The 21,573-nt window shown below is 31.8% G+C and overlaps 3 protein-coding genes across 3 annotated transcripts; 1 reads left to right on the top strand and 2 right to left on the bottom strand.

Annotated features, from left to right (window-relative positions):
• Positions 1-4,736: 4,736 nt before the first annotated feature.
• LOC115891492 (39S ribosomal protein L28, mitochondrial) lies at positions 4,737-13,754 on the bottom strand. The gene is made up of 6 exons (XM_030911957.1): positions 13,605-13,754; positions 13,373-13,548; positions 13,060-13,318; positions 7,807-7,953; positions 6,884-7,065; positions 4,737-4,859 (listed from the first exon to the last, which is right to left on the bottom strand). Exons 1-6 carry the CDS (start codon positions 13,623-13,625, stop codon positions 4,793-4,795), a joined length of 852 nt encoding a protein of 283 aa, XP_030767817.1. The 5' UTR covers positions 13,626-13,754; the 3' UTR covers positions 4,737-4,792.
• Positions 13,755-17,093: 3,339 nt separating this feature from the next.
• LOC115891493 (probable DNA-directed RNA polymerases I and III subunit RPAC2) lies at positions 17,094-18,034 on the top strand. Its single transcript, XM_030911958.1, has 3 exons — positions 17,094-17,539; positions 17,598-17,698; positions 17,764-18,034. Exons 1-3 carry the CDS (start codon positions 17,525-17,527, stop codon positions 17,957-17,959), a joined length of 312 nt encoding a protein of 103 aa, XP_030767818.1. The 5' UTR covers positions 17,094-17,524; the 3' UTR covers positions 17,960-18,034.
• A 121-nt stretch (positions 18,035-18,155) lies between these two features.
• Positions 18,156-20,614, bottom strand: LOC115891491 (testis-specific serine/threonine-protein kinase 1-like). Its single transcript, XM_030911956.1, has 5 exons — positions 19,300-20,614; positions 18,977-19,242; positions 18,646-18,926; positions 18,451-18,589; positions 18,156-18,392 (listed from the first exon to the last, which is right to left on the bottom strand). The coding sequence occupies exons 1-5, from the start codon at positions 19,382-19,384 to the stop codon at positions 18,207-18,209; spliced, it is 957 nt and encodes a 318-aa protein (XP_030767816.1). The 5' UTR covers positions 19,385-20,614; the 3' UTR covers positions 18,156-18,206.
• Between the last annotated feature and the right edge of the window lie 959 nt (positions 20,615-21,573).

Below are 21,573 nucleotides of genomic sequence, written 5' to 3'. Positions count from 1 at the left end.
GTTCAGACTATTTTATCTTTATATTCACAGATTTATAAAACATAAATATGTAAGATGGATTTCAATAATTCAGTAGTGTGCTTGGAATTTTATTCCTTCTTGATTAACTCTGGTAATCAAAACCAGTAATTTATGATTGAAAATTTAATGATTTCCAGTATACTTGAATTAATATTTTAAAATACTCTAAGAGAAAAACAACTTTGTAATTTCGTTCACATAAATTTGTAATTGAGATGAATATTTGAAACGCAAATTTTCTAGCATACATAATACCTACACACTCATAAATATTAGGGGTATGTAAAAATAAAAACAAAATTCTACGATGCCGATGGTGCAAAAAGTAGCTATTTTTTACTATCTTCTGTATTAAAAGTGAAATTTTTTACAGTAGGTAGTGCAAAAAATATCTTCTTTTAGTGAAAAAACACCTTGCTATTAGAGATGAGCAAAACTGCGATTGCGATTTTTAAATCGCTGCGACTGTAACCTGCGATTGCGATTTTAATATTTAAATATTGTACTACGGATATAATTGTCTGTGTATTTACTTGGTATTTACCTATAGCTTAGCAGTTAAAAATGTTAATAAAAATCAGTTTAGTTTTTAAGTTTTTTAACATCTGACAATTTGACTTGAAATATCAAATGTGTGGTGCCACATTATTTCGTAAAAAAATTGCAGTTGATGAATAAAGAACAACACCTGCAGGTGGAACACATGCTCAAAGGGAAAGATGAAGGACCTATCTTCTTCATTACATCCTTTCATTGTCCAGTTTTACGCATACCTTGGCGTCAAATACTGCTGTGAGATTCACTAATACCTACTACAGATGTGATAAAAAGTGTGCTTTGTTTATATCATGACTGCAGATTGCAGTCGGGGCACCAGGAAAAGTACATTCATGCTTTCCGCAACGTGGCGGGAACGGAGCGGATCCGAGAAAAAAATGTAAGCCGACATTTCTGTGACGGGGCACGGACGAGTTCCGGCGAAGCTCGGATCGTGCTCGGCCTGGCATGAATGTATACATATGTGTAAAGAACACTTGACAATGTTTGGCCGTGTCTTCACCGACGCACAGTGGTTCAGATTGCCAAAAAGTGGCGCATAGGATATTTTTAATTTTATTACAAATTCTAGACTTATTAGGTTTAATGGCGGATTTATTAACATAACAAAGATAGTCCAAGGAATAAACAAAATATATTTCAGACTAAGTTTGTTTAGTATAAAAATATTAAAAAAGGGGGATTTTCTATGAATTTTATTCAAAAATTATGGATTTTAAGAAGGTTTGAAAAATGCTCCGAACCTAGTCCAAAAAAGAATACCCATTAGGTTATCTGGTCTAAATTAAAGAAAAAAACATAAATTGCAATATGCGTTAAATGGAGTCTTCAAACTCATTTTCATCATTCACCACCACTTTATTCTAGTTCTTCTTCACTATCTGATTGACAATAATATTCTATTGCCATATGAGTGCCATCTGCGGGTAAATCTTCACCTATTTTTAGTGGCGACTACTTTCTCTGGAAATTCAAACCCTAGTTGGACTGCTTTTGCCGTCTCATTTTTAAATGAGACGGCAAACACTCTCTTCCTTAAATTAGAAACTGTAGCATATGCCAGAACTTCCGAGGTGTAAGAATCTCTAATTTCTAGAAATAAATTGATTTTTAATTTTTGCCATTAATTAAAAGCAATACTGCAATATTTGCAGCATTATGTAGATAAAAAAACATGTTTTTTTTTCTGTAAGATATTATAAATTAATTCCTTGGCAATATATACCTTTGGTCTCTTTATTTTTTTTGTGACAATTCTAAAAAAAAATTCTTCTTGAAGGGTCATGAAAAGATTGATTCTCTTCCATTTGAAGCAAATTTTTATTCAGCCAGAGACAATTGTTGGAAATAAAACTGCTCCAAGTATAATTACATTTCCTCCACTTTTCTGACCATTTTTAAACAAAATTTTCAATTTGCTTTTTTTTCGATAATATGTTAGGAATATTATTATCACACAAAAATGAAATAATTTCATCATTATCCGCTTCTGACCTATTATTAAAAAACCCATTTTCAAAAACCTCTCACATATTTATCTGCGGCTTATTGTTCCTAAAAAATAAAAAGAATAGAGTACGGGAGAACATGAGTCTCTCTATAGTTACACTTTTACCACCCAGAGTTCAAAATATTGGTATAATAATTTAAGAAATTATCCATGGAACAAAAATCAGACTACTGGTCAATTTAAAATTCTAATTTATATATCATCTACCTCGGGGTCTCTTGGGGTAAGATACTTGTGGTAAATTAAACTTGGTATAATACCTTTTAAAAATTATAAAATACAGAAGCGGAGATCTGCGGAGTTCTAAAGATACGCAATTTCAAAGTTTAATTTTTTTCAAAAAAACGCTCTGCTATGTTTGAGATAACTACTAGCTTCATAAAAAAATATTTAAGTTAATAAAATTCTCTTATAAAGTACCTTACCTTGGTCTTCAAAAACCATTATAATTTAATTTATTTCCAAGTCTCTGAACTAAGAACCAAAATATATTAGCAACAATAAACCGTTATCAGCAAATAACTGATATATTTAAACTACAAACTCTAACGAAAACAACATTCCTGTACGCTTTTTTATTACGATTAAAAAGTGAATCGTGATAAATTTGAATAAATGGACCCATCATCTGTTGAAAATAATATCATTGTTGAAATTTTCGAAATTTTTTTCCTGATCCCTATGCGTCGATTTTTTTGAATCTGAACCAATGTGCGACGCGCGGCTCGGTACAGTATCACAGTCACAGTATAGCGTAAAGCATCCTTTTACTTGTTCAAACTTGCTACATGAAAATTAAAATCAACTCAAAAAAAGCTATTAAAAAAATAAAAATAATATTGGTTTACAGTGTCATTGTTAGTAGTAATATTATTCTGTGAATTACCGTAAAAACTTTTTAATAAACATTTAAAAAACATATTTGTTGCACTCAGCATGACTGCAGTTCTCGACTTTGTTTCGAGCTGCCAAACTCATGTGTCGTGCAACAAATATGTCCTTTTTGCACTAGTTACACAAATAACTATTAGCTCATTCTTTTAGCTCTCAGGTCTATTTCTCATTCTTCTTATATTAAGTAGTACCGTATGATCGAATAAAAACGGCGTCAGCGATGGCTATGAAATGAAGATCGCTGTCATTTTATATGTAAATTTATATGGGAAATGTCATTGATCGTCATTTCCCAGCCAACTGGACGCCGTTTTTTTTCGATCATACGGTACTTGGTAGTACTCTGTACTCTACTACTACTACTAGTACTGCCATTACTTTTGTATTTGACACGCATCAAAAGATGGTTACGCAAGGCGTTTCCTGTCATGAGCTTTTCTGTGATCTGTGACTGAAAAGCCCTATACGTGATGATATCTCTCTTCCGCACTCCGGACATTCAAAAATCTCATTACTTTGTTGCCTCTTTACTTTTTGGTTGTCGTTATTAATTGAATTTACAATTCTCCTCCATTGCGTTCTATTGTGCGCTGCTTCCTCCCACTGATGCTGCATACTTATCCCCTTTAAGTTTTCATGAACAACATCCTTGTATCTTTTGAGTTGTCCACCCGGTTTCCTCTTACCCTCTACAAGTTCACCGTAAAGAAGAGATTTCGGTAGGCGGTTTTCTTGCATCCTGCATACGTGGCCAGCCCATCTTAAGCGAGATTTAGTAATCGTGACTTCAGCGCTCTCGCAGCTTTTGCTTTTTTAAGGACTGATATGTTTGAGACATGGTGGTACCATTTGATTCTTAAAAGCTGTCTAAGGTGTCTCTGTTGCAACTTCGCTTCCATATAACATGGTGGGGATTATTACTGCTCGATACACTGCAAGTTTCGTTTTTGTGCTCAAGTCATGATTGTAGAAAACCCTGTCTTTTAATTTCCAGAATGCTCTTGAGGCGCTGCTGATTCTGTGCTGAATTTCAGAGTCGATATTTGCCTTTTCCGAAATCAAACTGCCGAGGTAATTAAATTCCGATACATATTCCAATAGTTCTCCGATTTTTATAACGCTGTTATGATTTTCCGAGGGAGTACACATGATTTATGTTTTATCGATGTTCAGTTTAAGGCCCAAAGTCTCGTATGCCCAGGTATATGTGTTCAGCATTTCCTGTAATTGCTGTAACGTATTTGCAACTAGAGCGCATATCATTGCAACATCAGCGTATTGGAGTACTGTACTGTACTCTACTATAACCGCAGCGGCTATTTTCGTTTATCAACTTTATAAAGTATTCATCAGGTTTTGCAAAATTAAACCAGAGTGTGAACTAAATCAGACATTTAATAAATTGTGTAAACCTACAATTTTTTTATAACAAAACTTTTTTATATCGCGTACCGTATGATTGAAAAAAGTTCTCAAGTTCAATGTAACAGGCGATGCTATTTTAATTCGACATTTCTTAAAAGGTAACTTGGCGCCGTTTTTTTTAATCAATCATACGATATTTAAAACTCCATATACAACACAATCAAAGAGTTTTATGACCAAGTGTGCTTTATAGGATAGGAGGTAATACAATTGTTACAATTCAATACAAAATTACATTAGAATTTTTGTAATTATCAAAGCCAAAACCCACTTGACCATTTTTTTATATTGCAGGATATAATATTTTTTTCTGAAACAAACGAATAGATATTTAACATATTTTCAATATTTATTTATAAACAAAATCTACATTTCTTTGGATTCCTAGGTTTCTCGTTTCTTGCCAAAAGGATTCATTTTCCGTAGCCAGGTTGCATCTAAGCCACTTTGACTAAAACAAACAAAAACACTTATTAAACAACTAATAAAAATAAGATTAAAAAAATTATCACATAAAAAAATGGGAAAAATAATTCCTGCAAAATTCCTCAAACACTGAAAAAAGACAAAATCCTTAAAATCAAAACGGTTATACAGGGTGAGTTTTCTATGATGTTCTCTCTGGGTATCTCGGAAACTACTGGAGATAGAGAGTAGGTTAAATGGGTAAAGAATTGCAATTTTGTGGGGTCATAAATATGTACCTTTCAGATTTTTGAAAAAGTTCATGGCTTATTAGATATTTCGAAAAAAAAATTTCGGCTATTTTAAAAATGGTCTCTAATTCCATTATAATCTATTTTGGACAAAAAAATTTCAGATAAAAGGTGTAGATAATCACATCCTTAATGAGACTTTGTTCTCCGTTTCTTTCTAAAGCCTGCCATTTTCGACATATGACACAAATTAATGTTTTTTTTTAAATGGAAACCATAGTTGGCAATGACTTCATAAAAAGATATGATTAGAATTAATACTCGTAATTCTTTGAGAAATGTAAAATTACAATAAATACAAATATTTGAATGTGGATAATGTAGGAGGTGGCAACACTGCAAGGTTTAGATATACAGTAGGAAAATCTCACGATGAATAAAGAAGTGGCACTAAAATGTTTTTTAAAATTTCCTGGAAAATGTCAAGAAAAATATAAAATTTTCAACAATTTTTTTAAACCTCATAGGCGTGTTTCTGGGGTCAAAATATACTACCAGTTTAAAAACACTCAAATTAACGATGAAAAACATTAAATTTTAAGGAAAATGCACAAATGATACAAAGACTCCAATATGGCTGACTGATCCGCTGATCCCGTTTTAAGGATGATTCACGGTACACCGTGACGGGCCGGAGCCGTGCGACGGTGAAGGCACGGCCAAACATTGTCAAATGTTATTTATACTTATACATTCATGCTAAGCCGAGCACGGTCCGAGCTTCGCCGGAACGCGTCCGTGCCCCGCCAAAGAAATGCCGGTGTACATTTTTCCTCGGAACCGCTACGGTTCGGCCCCGTTGCGGCAAACATAAATGAGCCGCCGCGGCTAAATACTTCGTTCGTCTACGGGCCTATAGCGACTGTTTTCTAGCAGTGTTGCCGCACCCAACTTTTAGCGCGTACAACATTATAAACTAAAAATGTACCACTTTGGTACAATTAAAAAAATAAAGCACAACAAAATACATCTGCAAATGACTTTAACCGGTTTGGTCGTTGTGAATTTCTTCATAAATTTCTACATAAAAAAACTTCCTGGAGAAAGACACAAATCGAGACGAAAAACATGAAATAGAAATTCAGAAAACCCAATTATAAGTATGTATAGGTTGAAGAAATGTAAGTAATTCTAATACTACACACGATACTTGGAAAACTTAAATTTTATTAAAAAAAACGCAAATATAGAAGCATGTTAGAAACAGAAAATTTTTAAGTTTTTTTCTTCGGGTTATTTAATATATGCAACCCTATAGACATTACAACGTTTATAATACGTCGTTAATTAATGCGGATTGTCTCCGAATGGTATCGGTAAGCGCGTTTAATGCAATATCAACGACGATAATTATTAAATATATATTCATTTTTGGTGCGCGTGGGAAATAATTATTATACCGAATCATCCTGGATTTGAAAATGTAGTACCACTGTACCAAATAGAATTAAAAGTATCAAATTTGGTACAAATGTACCACTGCGGCAACACTGTTTTCTAGAATATAATCGGCACGGACATGATCCCCGTTGTCCACTCGGTGTTGCATATATTGAAGGCCCGGACGTGGCTCGGTGTCTACTTTACGGAACGTGCCCGGCTCGGGTACGGTCCGATGTACCGTGAATCATCCTTTAGTAACACCTGTCACGCCTCGCCTCTCTTATTCCTACGTGAGCAGCAGTTACGAGATCGAAATGACAAATAAATACCGACCCTAGACTCTGTCGTGCCTACAGTGTAAATGCAAAATACTAACCTAGACTTCAAGGACTGACTCATAGCTTCCTCCAATTTTGCCGCTCTAAGTTTGTCTATTAATTCGGCACGATAAATGTACTTCAAAGGTACTTTCTTTTCACCTTCTTCCATCTGTTTCTGAATCCTATTGCACGCTTCGGTATATGAATATCCGTACCAATCAATTTCTTCACTTGTGTACTAAAAAAAGTACAAATTGAGTAAAAATATTACAACATATGTACAGGGTGGCGCACCTCATTCGCCTCGGTTGATTATACGAAAACGGAAAGATGTAGAAACAAAATATTTTACGGGTATATGTGGTATGTGTACAATTTAAAATTATTTTGAAATGTATAGAGTGTTTCAGAACTAAGATCCATACGAAAGTTATATTTTTTCTTATGGAACACACCCGGTATTTTATTTAATTTTTGGATTCTTCCAAAAAAAGGTATTTATAAGAAGGGTTAAATATGTTTAAAATCTTTGGTTTTTGAGATATTTAAAGATATTTAAAAATGCATGCTACAATACAATAAATTATTAACTCCCTGTACATTGCTTTTCAGAACTAATTCTTCTGCTGACTTTTAAGTCCGATAAGTAAAATCTACTGAAAAATTTGATTGCTTCGTTTAATGTATACAGGGGTATCAAAAACTGCTGGTCTATTTTAAATATTCATTTTACATAAAAACTTCGTTATTTCAAATACAACACCTTGTATTTTTTTAAATAAATCGAAGCAGATTCAAATGCTCTTTCAAACTATATTAGGGTTTCCTATCTGGCTCAGATTTTGAATAAAGAGCCATTCTTCAATAAAACGGCAACCAAGATGGCTGATGTCTTCATGGCAAGTTTCTACATCTTTCCGTTTTCGTATAATCAACCGAGGCGAATGAGGTGCGCTACCCTGTATGTTGGACTACCTACCGCTTCCAAATATTTCCCATATTTATTTAACAATCGCGATTGGATCTCTGGCTGATTTTTATATAAAGGACACCCAGCATCCAATTCTTTTAATATTTTTCTTTTGAGGCTCAGTGCAAGTAATGATTTTAAATCGCATGCCGGAGTCTGAAAGATAAAAATTACAGTTTAACGCCATCTATGTTTTACGCTAAGCCCGTGGTTACATTGGATGCGTGTCCGTGCGTTTTTTTGGTCGTATGTGCTCGTACGTGCACGCAGCAAAAAACAAGCAAATGGTATCTACGCAGGCGGTTACTTTGCATCGGAGTTTGCGCGTCCGTGCACGTACGTCGATTTCCGTTGGTCGGATGAAAACAAACTGGTTTGTTTTTTTAATACGTGCACGTCCGAGCGTTCGAATTATTATATCTCTGGGCCCAATACATTCCCGAAAAATTTGAATATTTTTGAATACCAGGTTTATTTTTATTTTAGATATATTAATGTTGTTGGAAACATTCTAAAATATTCAAAAAATTTCACCGGTTGCTGTTTTAATTCACCAAATGTTTTACATATTAATTTTCTTCCCCTTTTCTTGCATATAAATAATTTACCTAACATTTTCTTCTGTTTATAAGTAGTTATTTTAACATTAAATCTTCAGATAGCATCAAAGTAGTGGCGTCCGTTTTGACAAACTCGACACACAGGACACCATGAATGCGCATCTAATGTAACCACTAAAATAAAATAGTCGTGCGAGTAAATTCCGTCAGAGCTCGCACGTTCAAAAAAACGCACGGACCCGCGTCCAATGTAACCGCGGACTAAGAGTTGCATATGAGTTAAAACGGAAGACAGTCAGAGAATTGACGACATTTCTCTATAGCCTTGCATCTTACTTAACTCGATCTGAAATGAGGAAGATGCATATATTTTATTTTTTGCCAGAAACTGTTCAATTTATTAGAATAAATATGTGTAAATGAAAAAAAATTTTTTCTTGAAAGCAGTACCACAATTTTATAAAACGGGCCATTAAAATACTATGGATAACGCAAACGACGCCTCGCGAATTGAAACGATTCTATTGGTCTGACGTCACCCGCCGTTCTCGTCGACGCGCGATGGCCAGCAACAGCCAGACGTGTTCCGTTTATGTACGTATTTAGGTGGCGTACTAAGACATTTTTGTTGCTTTTAGCGTTGATTGAAGGAGCTTTTTATGCTTTTTTTGTGCAGTTATTATTTGTATGTGTTGTGTGTTCTGAGAATTTTTTAAGTAATGGCAGATTCCGGGTTTGTAAAAGCACAATCAGATAACTTGCCAAAAGTCGATGCTTTTAAGTTGGCTGCTTTTATAAATACAAATTCCCAATTTATTGGTGCTGAATTACGAGGAAAAAAACAGAGAGGTATGTAACATTTATTCTTTGTAGTACTGAGGCATATTTAAGTATAAGTAGGTACCTACTGTTACGAACTTTTATATAGTTATAAATTAATATTATAAACTTATTTTTCAGATCAGGTAGGGAGACGTATGGAGATAATGCTGTAGGTTATGTAGAAGTGAAAAGAGACAAAAATATTTGTTTAGTACGTGGAAAAATAACTCCAGAGCATAGCGTGAAAAAGAAAGTTTTTTTTTATATATTGACACCCCCTTGCCCTTGTTATTTTCAAAGATTGTTTTTTTACGAAATTATAGGAAATAAATTGTTTATCAGTAATGAAAATATTATACAAGGTGTCCCATAATTACGCCAAATTAAGTTACTTTTTTAAGTGAAAACCCCTATATATTTTTGCATCCTTAGGAAATTTCTAGATATTCTAGATATATTTCATGTATAATATCCTATACCTATCTTCAAATGTTTACGAAATATTGACAGTTGAAAAGCGAAAAATACCTACAATTTTCTGCACCACCTTTTTTGAGATACCCTGTATAACTAGAATTAATTTTAAAAGAGAGTATATGAAAAACCATGCAACTTTTTTATTTAATGTTTTATTCTAAAACTTGCAGTTAAGGCTGTATGTGGGTGTCAAAATATAATGAAAAACCCTGTACATTCAAATTTCATATACCTATGTAAGACAATATACATAAATATATGAACTTACATCAAAATGATCTTCACAACAATAAATCGTAAAAATAGAGGATAATTTAACGTTTTTCTTTGCATCTCTTCTCATGGCCTTGGACCATTTTTTTCTGTTTTCACTCATCCATTACTATTTAAAAATATCACTAATTACTAATTATGTATTAATTAACACAAATAACTAAAATTTTGACTCGGATTCAACAGCGTTTAAAGCAAACTGTGTAAAATAAACACGCGTCTGGCTCCACTCAACCAGAAGAACGGCGGGTGACGTCACAGCGGCAAGGCGCAGTAGAGAGCGTTTGCCCGGCCATTTAAATTAACAATATTTAATTATTTTATATTAGAGGCATTTCTTAACCGATATCAACGATTTTTTTTTGTTCAATTTGTAATTATATGAACTATTTTTTAAAACCATTATAAAAAACATGCATTTTCCTCATTGGCGTTTCACACGACATATGCTAACATCATACAGGATGCTATAGGTAGATGATCTACATCCCCCAAATGTAATAGATTAATTATTATATAACAAAAACCCCAGACTTTTTTCAAGATATGAACTCACCACAAAGTTCCTTAGACCTTAGATTATATTATACATATAGACAACTGACTTAAGAAGGATCTTAGTTGAAACAATTCTTAGAAATCAGTAAGTATAATTATGAATAAGATTTCCTAATTCTCAAAGCAAATACTCAAGTCGTTTACTATGTTTTCTAATAATTTAAAATTATTTTTAAAATAGTTTTCTCTAGAGATAGACAAAAACTAATATTGGTATCTAGAGCTCAATTTTTATTTAAAAATTATGGTAAAAACTGCAATATCTGTTACCGTTTCAGAATTATATTTTTCAAATATGTGTATTTTTAATAAATTGCTGTAACTTTTTTGCTATGGAAAATTTTGTATTTTTATCAAAAGTTTTCCAAAGCACCTTTTTACCTACAATTTAATGGTTTAGGTATATTTTTAAGATTAATAATTTAGGGGTTATCAACACAAAAAAAAGTTTTTTTTTTAATTTGTTATGTTTCCAATGTTGCCATATTATGAAGACATTATATTTTTTAACTAAAAATGTTAAAAATTTCCAAAAAGTTTCTAGGGTCGAAATATACTACCCCTAAAAATATTTGCACTTATTAAAGACTCATCCTGTATAGTAAATAACATCGATCGTTATTTCCGCGCCAACTTGAAACCGTTTTTTTGATTTCACACAGAACACAATTTCTATCAAGTTTTTATGTTACCTTTTAATAAAACGGCATTAGGGGCCGACTAGCATAAAATTATCATTGATCTGCATTTATACGCCTACCTTAACGCCGTTTAGTTTTTATCAAATGTTTATAGGTTCAGCCACTTAAATTAGTTAATGATTTCTAATTCCAATTAGATCAAACGAAACTGTAGCGTTAATTTGTCAAATGTTTGTTTACTAACAGTTATGAATCCTTTTTTATTTCTAAGATTTTAATACGTTGTTGTATGATTATGATTATATATTTAAAATTGTAAAAGTATTTATAACTTGTTATCTTTACAGCTCCATTTAAAATAAGTTAAGTGTTTTAGTAAACATAAACAAGTGTATTAATCTTCAAGTATTGATTCCTATAAATAAAACTACCTAAAATAACAAATTAAAATTGGTCAAATATACCGGGTGCGTCTCTAAAGTGGCTCACCCCTATAACTTTTTTATTTTTTTTTCAGATAAAAAAGAGATTTGGTATGTTATGACTCGGTATATATTATGACATATGACATAAATTAGGATTGATTGACGTATTCAATTATTTTCGGTCACTTCCTGTCTCACCGGAAATGACAATAACTTTTGATTTTGAAATGGTACCTCGGTATTTTTTCCCTTTATTCGATAGAAAATGGCACTATGAATAGAATGACATATCATTCGTCATTGATTTTTGACTTTTGACATTTTCGCATAATAAGGTTTATTTGAAATTGTAACATGCGGTTTATAACGACAACTTCACTCAAAACACCTAGTACCAAATTATTCGTAAAAAAATGCTTTTTCCAAATATGCTAATGAACCACACTCGTTCTGTTTGAAAAAGTTAATATTACAAATACGATTTGGGCATCTTTTAACCAGCCAGGACAAGACACTAAAAACATTAGATAATCAAAACTATTTTTCCAAGGCTCCTTGATTAAAAATTAGTGTTTTTAACACAGCCATGGCACTCTATATAGAAATTTAAAATACGTCAAAAGTTGACATATGAAATGTCATTCTATTCAGAGTGTCAATTTCTATCGAACAAAGTAAAAAATTATGGAGGGTGTCATTTAAAAACAAAGTCATTTTGTTTTAAATGTAGTCATTTCTGGATTCTGCTGAAACAGGAAGTGACCAAAAATAATTGAATACGTTAATCAATCCTAATTTATATCATATACTAACATACAAAATCTCGCTTTTTTTTATCTGAAAAAATAAAAAAGTTATAGAGTTGAGCCATTTTTGAGACACACCCGGTATAAATATGAAAATTTACATTTTTTTGTCTTAAACAATTCCAGTCGTACTAATTTGAAAACACAAGATATTAAAATGCAATAAATAATGTTAAGTTCAAGTTCAATTTACAGTACTTAAGCAGTTAACCTTCAGGTTACGGTGGCGCGTATCGTAACCTTGCACAATATCTAATCGCAAATTATTTAAGGATTCTATTGCGTTCAAAAAAAGAATTTTATTCATTTTTTAATCCTAGATTATAGAACTATACAAATGAATTACCCCAAGCACCAATAAAATTCAGACTACAAATTTCAAAGATTAGATAACTAAATCAATTAACTCAATAGATGTTTTTTTTTGGCAAAATTAATTGCTAATTTCAACAAATAAAGACGCATTTCGGAAACAATAATAATTTACCTGTAAGGTTTATTAAAGTTAATGATTAAAAAACATTTTTATGACCAACTTATAAAAAACCTAATAGTTTTCTATTGTTAAGCACACACAGGGCCGTCTAATAAGTCAGAGAGGGAAAAATATGAAGTATTTTTATTACATAACTGGTATACCACATAACTGCTAGATTTTACATGTATACCTTAGAACTTAGAAATATTAGTTTGCACTTACCTTTAATAAGTAGTGATCAAATCCATAATTAGAATTTATCAATCGTATGGTCCTATCAGTTACAATAACTGAAAAAAACTTGTTTAGCACCTCTGTGTGAACCACAGACCTTTTCAAAACAGGAACCCAAAAATGAGGTACTCTTCTCCGAAATTTGTCCCTAATTTGAAAACCCTGTACCACTGCTTCCCCACCCCAAAGATGGTTATTATGTTCTTTTGGATAAGATAATGGCAAAGGGATATTCTGAATAGGAATACTGAAAAAAGACATAAGGTAAATAGATAACAACATATAACAGAAAAAATCTTACACTTCACCAGTTAATTCATCACGTTTCCATTTTCCTTCTTCAGGAATATAATGTACGGCGGTAGGTTCGGTAAGTCTCCATTCTTTATAAAATTTCTTGTAGGCCTCTGGAAGAAGAGCTCCTACGCCTTTATCAAATAATCCCTGTTTTTTAAATATTCCCAAGCCTTTTACGGACTACCGGACGAAAAGGGAAAAATTAGAAAAATTAAAAAGTTAATATTTTCACTTACTTTGACTGCTTTTGAAGACATTATAACATATTTTAATTAAATTTAAGCCTCAAAAATATTGCGACTTTAAATAATCCTAACCTAAGATACCTCGGAAACCAAATAAATGAAAGTGTTACGATATTTGTTAAAGTATCCTATTTATTAATCAATATTTTCATGTAATAATTATCTGGTATCTACTACATGAGTATGTAGATGTCGCCACACGAGAGGCTCTGTAAACAAGGATGGGTGAGCTATAGTCAGGGTTCGGAAGTAGTTAATTAAGACGTAATTTACCTGTAACTACGTGTAGTTTTTCTTCAAAAACTACGTCTATTCCCGTTCAGTAACTACATGAAAACTACGTGAACAAACTATGTATTGATATTATGAATAATTTTCTTTGTATGAGGTGTAATAGAGATAATATGATGTAAATATTATATTTAAAGCCATATTTCTTCTGTTTTCTAAAATACATTATGTGTTTTTATAGCTTTAACTTATTATAACCTCACCTCAAACCTCTGATATTTGAAAGTTACATACATAGGTTACATAAACTACATTAACTACATGTAATGTAGTTTATGTAGTTTTTAAAAGTAACATGTAGTTTTTCGAACCCTGGCTATAGTATCCTTGGCATTACATTACATGCAGTTAATGTAATTTATGTATAGGATGTAGTTTTTGTAACCTATGTATGTAACATTGATTTCAAATATCAAAGGTTTGAGGCGAGGTTATTATAAGTTGAAGCTTTAGAAAACACAATGTATTTAAGAAAACAGAACAAATATGGCTTTAAATATAATATTCACACATCATATTATTTAGATCTCTCATACAAAGCAAAATTATTCATAATATCAATAAATAGTTTATTAACGTAGTTTTCATGTAGTTAATGAACGGGAAAAGACGTAGATTTTGAAGAAAAACTACACGTAGATAATCAGGTAAATTACGTCTTAATTAACTACTTCCGAACCCTATCCTTGGGGCGAGCTACCGCTAGTAGCGTTCGGAAAACTACATGTTACTTTTAAAAACTACATAAACTACATTACATGTAGTTAATGTAGTTTATGTAGAGGGTGTAGTTTATGTAACCTATGTATGTAACTTTCAAATGTCAAAGGTTTGAGGTGAGGGTATAATAAGTTGAAGCTTTAAAAACACATAATGTATTTAAGAAAACAGAAGAAATATGGCATTAAATATAATATTTACATCATATTATCTCTATTACACCTCATACAAAGAAAAATTATTGATAATATCAATACATAGTTTATCAACGTAGTTTTCATGTAGTTAATGAACGGGAAAAGACGTAGTTTTTGAAGAAAAACTACACGTAGTTAATCAGGTAAATTACGTCTTAGTTAACTACTTCCGAACTCTGACCGCTACCATCGTAAAAAAATATTTTAATTTATGTCTGATTTACTCTTTATTGGTGTCAAAATTTGAGATAGATCCACGAGGTAGATCTCAAAGGACGGGAAATTCATTTTTTCTATTTTTGTATTTTTTATCTCTTATTTACGGATTTTTACGTTTTTTACATGTACTTTTTGCCAAACTATAAAAACTAGAGAAACGTGTTTACAGCATCCCTGTCAGCATTATTTTTCTATGGTCAATACTAACCTAAAAAAACAAAAAGTATTTTTTTGTAACCAGGGGGGTGACAGTAAACCGGAAAATTGGAAACAGTTCTGGCGCGGTCTTACCCAGGCAGAAAGCATGGCCTTCTAGACTGTCCTAGACAAAAATCTGAATATTTCTATATGATTTCTGTCAATTTCAATTACGGAACATTTTTATGCACGTCGGCGTCCTCTTCTTTTGTCTGTGTGTCAGCCATGTGTCAACTCCCGAGGCCTCTGGCTGGCAAGGTCGGGCGCCATTTTAATTTTTGCCGTTTTAGATTTGAATGGAAGTTTGTTTATGATATTTCGGCTGAAATTTATAAGTACAAAGATGTTTTTTGATATAAAGTTCCTTGTTAACACTTTAATAAAGTATATATGATATTAATTACATGAAGAAAATGATGAAATCGACGTTTCTGCGTGTAGTAGGTATGGGCCATATTTTATGTAAAAATAGGTATAATAAATTAACTGTTTTTATATTATTTTAGCATTAGATCCAAGGATCTTGGGATATTCTTTACCAAGGATTTTTCCGTATCTCTACTTTAAAGACCGATCGGTGATTTTGAGCAATTGAAAGCAAGTTACACAAGGTAAATTATGATTACTGAACTATTATTAGCCTACAGCCTATATTAATTATCTACAAGATGAACAGAAATGCGTAATTATATATCACATAGGTACCTATTATGTATTTTCATAGCAATAATGCTATGTATGTAGATTATTTTTAAAATACAAATGAGGTATTAGATGCATAGGTATCATATTTTTTATTCATTTTATTTTCATTCAAGTCCTGTTTGATTTAATTCATAACAGTCTTATGTACCTATATTCATGTTTTTTTTACATATTTTTTTTTGATTCCAGGTTTTGCGTGGGTTCCTGTTGTCTTTTTCCTGCTTCCAGTTAGTTTTACGCCCGTGAAGCTGTGAAAACATTTATTTATCTTCAAGTTTCTGTAAGTCAGTGCATTGTTACTTTACTAATTCACTTTAACACAGCATCTCTGATGTTATTTAAATATTTTGATATTGATACAGTAGTTTATGGGTTTATAGCTCTTTAATTGTGTTGATTTGCACATTTACATTGTTCTAAATTCCAAATAAATATTTTTGAGTAATTTTGTTGTATTATTTACTACTAGAAAAAGTAAAAAGTATATTAACCCTCATTTAAACCTCCTGAACAGCCCGCCATTAAAAACCGGAAACGGAAATAAATTTCATAAAATTGAAATTGTCATGTCAATGAAGTGTCTATGTCATGTCAAATCATGTCAAATGTCCCAGCCGCCATATCTGAAAATTAGTTACCCAGGCAGCCACGCTGTTTCCATAATTTAACATTGACTTGACACTTCTTCTTGTATTTATTATTTTATGTTTGTAACCATTTCCAGTGTTGTTACAATAGGTACAATTGTACTATTTTGGGTACATTTGATAGTCAAGGAGTACATAGGTACAATTGCAAGAAAAAATGTACAATTCTTACTTCTCAAACCAAAACTAACCCAAACTTAAACCCACGTACTGTACATCTGCTGGATCTGTGTCTATGAAAGGAATGCGGGCAAAAAATATTTAAATAAACAGCAATATATTTTATACGTCGATTTGACGAGTGCGTCACCGCAAATCGCTCCGCCCACTCACTTTATTGGCTACTTGCAAATTTGTCGAATTTTTATTGATGAGACGCGTCATCTAATTTTTTACGAAAAACATCGAGAAAATATCGTTTCCCCTCTCACGGATACCCCGGAGCTACAGAACGGACAAACGTACTGTATACATATGCATTTTTAGACGAACGGTGATACGCGATGCGTGGATTTGAAATGCAGGTTGCTAGGAACAGAGGGTTTAATTCAGATCATACTCCTATGGAGTTGCATCCTCTATCAGGTGGCATGCTCCTATGCGACCTGCATTTCAAATAATGCCAACGTGTCGGCGGCTATTAGTTTCGAATACCTTACTTAATCCTACCTGAACTCTGTCTTCTGTCTTTAGACGTACCAAAACTTGGTAAATAAAGAGGGTAAGAGCACATGACACACATTTTTCCACCAAAAATGTACAATCCCACTTAAAAAAGTACAATTTCGACACCATTTATAGTACAAAAATTTTTGCCCATGTAACAACACTGACCATTTCATCTATGCATTTCATATTTGATATTTTGCAATACAAAAATTTCTTATTAAGATAGAAAAGATATATTTTTTTGAGTTGATTTATTAAACAAATTATGCCGGTTGCTCAGGTAATGTAGTTTGGTAATAAATTATTCAAATGAATATTAATTCTACACACTAATTTAGTTAGCCAGTAGTGGAGTGTCTAATGATGGAAATAAAACTTTTGTATTTCAAGGAGAGGGACATACTTTGGGTAATGCTCTGAGATGTATTATATCAAATTAGTAAGTACATTATTCTACTCACTTGCTTCTTTCGATATCAATAATATTGTGTCTTGTATTTGTAGTTCAGATGTACAATTTTGTGGTTATTCCGTGCCGCATCCTGCCGAAAACAAGATGCACGTCCGCATACAAATGTATAACGGAAAAGCCATTGATGCTTTAAAAAGAGGCCTCGAAGATCTTGTCAAAGTTTGTGATATAACACTAGAGAAGTTTGATGAAGAATTTAATACTTTTAAATCCAAGAGAGAATCGTGACGGAGTTGGTATATTATTATATTATATTTAGATTTATTTCCCATCCAATCATGTAAATAAATTGTTTTAATCATGGGGCACTGTAAGTGCACTTTGAATATCAGTTCTGGGGACGTGATCCTCGGTAGTGGTCGGTTTCAAAACCTTCAAATCATCATTCACACTGCCACCTACTTGAGACTCTCTTGCCTTTTTATTTAATCCTAAAATAGAAAGACAATAGTAATATAGGCATTAAATACTCCAATTATTTAGTGGCACCCTCAATGTAAGTTTTTCTTTCAGCATTGGCTTGAGTCAGAGCAGTATCCTCTGCTTTACTCATAGTTTTGAATCTTGCATCCATAGCTATCCATTCTGAATCAACTACTTTTTCAATTTTCCATCGTTTATTACTATCTGGTTCTAGTAAACGTGTAACCAAGTATTTAACCTTTTGAGAAATATATCAGTAACCGATGTTTTACATAAATATATCTATTTGTCCTTACTTGGTCTGACAGAGAGTCCACAACTTTGGATCGAAATTTCCATCTTTTATTAATTTGTAACTCGTGAAGTTTTTTAACATTAGTATCATCAAAAGGCATTGCCTTGTTTAATGTTACATATATTATGACCCCACAGGACCTACTTATTTTAACAGCTTAGAATGTACAACTTATGATACTAGTTAAAATACAAACCATACATCTGCCATCTTAGGATAATAAGGCATGCCTCTTAGAACTTCAGGAGCGGCATACGATAGAGAGCCACAGTAAGTGCTGCTCAGCATTTGTTTTCCTGAACTATCAACAGTAAACCTTGCAAATCCAAAATCGGCTAGTTTTAAATTATAATTTGAAGTTATCAAACAATTTTCACATTTAAGATCTCTATGAACTATATCCATACAATGAAGATATTGAATACCAAGGGCAAGTTGCCTTACCCAAACTCTTGCTTGAGCTTCAGAGACTGGACCCTAAATTCCAAGACTGAGTATTTAAAATCCTTATTATAAATTCTATTAACCTTTTTTAAAATGTACTCTAGTAAATCGCCATTTTCAGCATTTCTCATGAATACAAAATATTTTGTTTTCCTCTGAAAGATACTGTGGATGTGTATAATATGGGGATGGTTCAGTCTGACTAAGATATCCAACTCTCTAGGCAAAAATTTCTTCACAAAATCTTTTGGAGCCTTTGATACATCCACTATTTTACATGCTAAGAACCTGTTCTGCTTATCATCTGAAGTTGTAAAAAATTCTGCTAGGTAAACATTTGCGTAAGAACCTTAAATAAGAAGAGATTTTTTATATTTTATTTGTTAAAAACTTGTAATTATCTTGCCTTCGCCCAGTTTTTTTAAAAGTCGATAACCTCTCGCTGCCAAAGTCTGTTCTTCCGATTGCCTTAAAAATAGTTCTTTTGCCATGATTTATTGAAATAGAATGAGGAAGCATTTTTTATTTAATGCGACATTTTAACAGGAATTTAGCTCATCTTTTACACAAATAATTTTGTTAATACTATTGACAGTAACTGTCAGTGACATTACTAATCAATGTTATAAGTATAAAGGGAAAATTGAAAGGAAATCAAGAAAATTGGTTTTAAAATGTATTTCTTAAGTCAAATACAATATTAAAATATGTATAATTCAAACAATTACAAAAAATATGTTATAAATATTACAATACAAAAATGCAAGGTTGTATGTTTTTACAAATTACAGAAAAAGCTGCTAGTACCACAAATATAAATACTCTTAGATAATAATAACAGGCTAATTAAAAAATGCCCCGAATTTATTTACCCTAAACAAATGTTGTGTGAAACTTTGTGTGATATGGCTTTTGGCAATGGAAATAAGAATACCTGTTTATAGAACTAAAATAAATTAACACACAAAACGTGATTAGATCTTACTCTACATCTAAGACCTATATGATATGGTCAGTGTAGTTCTCTCTCTTTTTCTATTATTTGGTCAGTTTGTAAAGTTTTCTAAAATCAACATGTTATGGTAACATATCCAATATTTATGTTCATTTGATTTTTAGTTTCTTTATACAGCATTTTTTAAACATATTATTTGAAATCTTTTTACTTCTGATACTGCTTGTAGATTTTGTATATTCAAAAATACTTAACAAATCCATATTTTTATAATACTTGAGCATAAAACTTTGCTGTATAAAAAAGCTTTTATAAAAAAGATTGTACAATTTTTTGTTTTTTTCGTTTCCTTTTGGCACAAAATCCAGTCAAATTGGTTAACATTATTGTATTTCTTTTAGGAATATATTTATCTATCTTGTAAAACACTTATAAATGTTCTTTAAGGAAATAGGGAATCAAAAAAATGTATAAAACCTACACTTATGGATTATATTGTCTTTAGAAGGATGGGTTACATTTAGTATTGATAAATCATTGAGATGCTATTCTTGAAAATACATATCTTGATGTAATTTAAATTACTATTAGACATCTACAGATATATTATCTGTTTTATAGTATGTAGATATAGATAGCTACACAGAAATGCATTATTTAATAAAACTAGAACATAAATTTAAAAATTAAAATAGTCAATAATAATTTGAGCTACCTACAGGGTGTCCCACTTAAGATACAAGTCAATATCTTGGTTGTTTGTTGAACGATCTTTTTCATTTTTGGCAGGAGGCTGTATGGCTATAAGACGTATATTTTGCCCAGGGTAAGAAATGCGATACCTCATAGACGTACGTTTTAATGGGGTTTGATGTTTTTCGAGTCAAGAGTAAACTACCCTTAGGACAGTATTTATTTCAAATCTGATAAATTATATTGAATCCTCTTTACCTAAGATACTTAAGTTGTAATTTTGATAAATATTGATACAGGGTGCGTCATTAAAATAAGACATTTTTATTTTTATTATTATTTTTTTATGTACTTACGACGCCACTGGATAAACAACAGGTTTATTATCAATAACCAATTATCAATTAATAATCGATTTAAGTTTTCAGATAACTTCCATAATAATTGCAAAAAAACTAAATATTTTCAATTTATTTTGTTTACTTTTGAAAAATATGCTCTAAACAAAGATTTATAAAACTATAACGAACTAAAAGTCAACATCTTCGACCAAACCACCATAAAAAAACGATTATTAATTTATAATTGGTTATAATTGGTTATTGATTATAAACCAGTAGTTTATCCAGTGGCGTCGTAAATACTTAAAAAATAATAATAAAAATAAAAATGTCTTATTTTAATGACACACCCTGTATCAATATTTATCAAAATTAGAACTTAAGTATCTTAGGTAAGGAGGATTCAATATAATTTATCAGATTTGAAATAAATACTGTCCTAAAGGGTAGTTTACTCTTGACTCGAAAAATATCAAACCCCATTAAAACGTACGTCTATGCGGTATCGCATTTCTTACCCTGGGCAAAATGTACGTCTTATAGCCATACAGCCTCCTGCAAAAAATGAAAAAGATCGCTCAACAAACAATCAAGATATCGGCTTGTATCCATCTTAAGTGGGACACCCTGTATATATAAACAGTAAAGGAAGTTGAAGAAATATTTTTTTAGATTTTCCATCATTAAAAAT

The sequence above is a fragment of the Sitophilus oryzae genome, unplaced genomic scaffold (assembly GCF_002938485.1).
Source record: "Sitophilus oryzae breed Bouriz unplaced genomic scaffold, Soryzae_2.0 scaffold_1181_pilon_pilon, whole genome shotgun sequence".
Taxonomy (NCBI): domain Eukaryota; kingdom Metazoa; phylum Arthropoda; class Insecta; order Coleoptera; family Curculionidae; genus Sitophilus; species Sitophilus oryzae.
Note: the sequence above shows the minus strand (reverse complement) of the source record. Positions and strands in the feature narration are given on the sequence as shown.

Coding starts and splice junctions, on each gene's coding strand:
- LOC115891493 (XM_030911958.1), top strand. Junction 17,699..17,763: donor AGATGTATTATATCAAATTA/GTAAGTACATTA, acceptor TTGTATTTGTAG/TTCAGATGTACAATTTTGTG.
- LOC115891492 (XM_030911957.1), bottom strand. CDS start 13,625: ATGTCTTCAAAAGCAGTCAAA. Junction 13,319..13,372: donor GATGAATTAACTGGTGAAGT/GTAAGATTTTTT, acceptor GTCTTTTTTCAG/TATTCCTATTCAGAATATCC. Junction 7,954..13,059: donor TTGATCACTACTTATTAAAG/GTAAGTGCAAAC, acceptor TTTATCTTTCAG/ACTCCGGCATGCGATTTAAA.
- LOC115891491 (XM_030911956.1), bottom strand. CDS start 19,384: ATGGCAAAAGAACTATTTTTAAGGCAATCGGAAGAACAGACTTTGGCA. Junction 19,243..19,299: donor TTTAAAAAAACTGGGCGAAG/GCAAGATAATTA, acceptor TTCTTATTTAAG/GTTCTTACGCAAATGTTTAC. Junction 18,590..18,645: donor CCTAAGATGGCAGATGTATG/GTTTGTATTTTA, acceptor TAAAATAAGTAG/GTCCTGTGGGGTCATAATAT.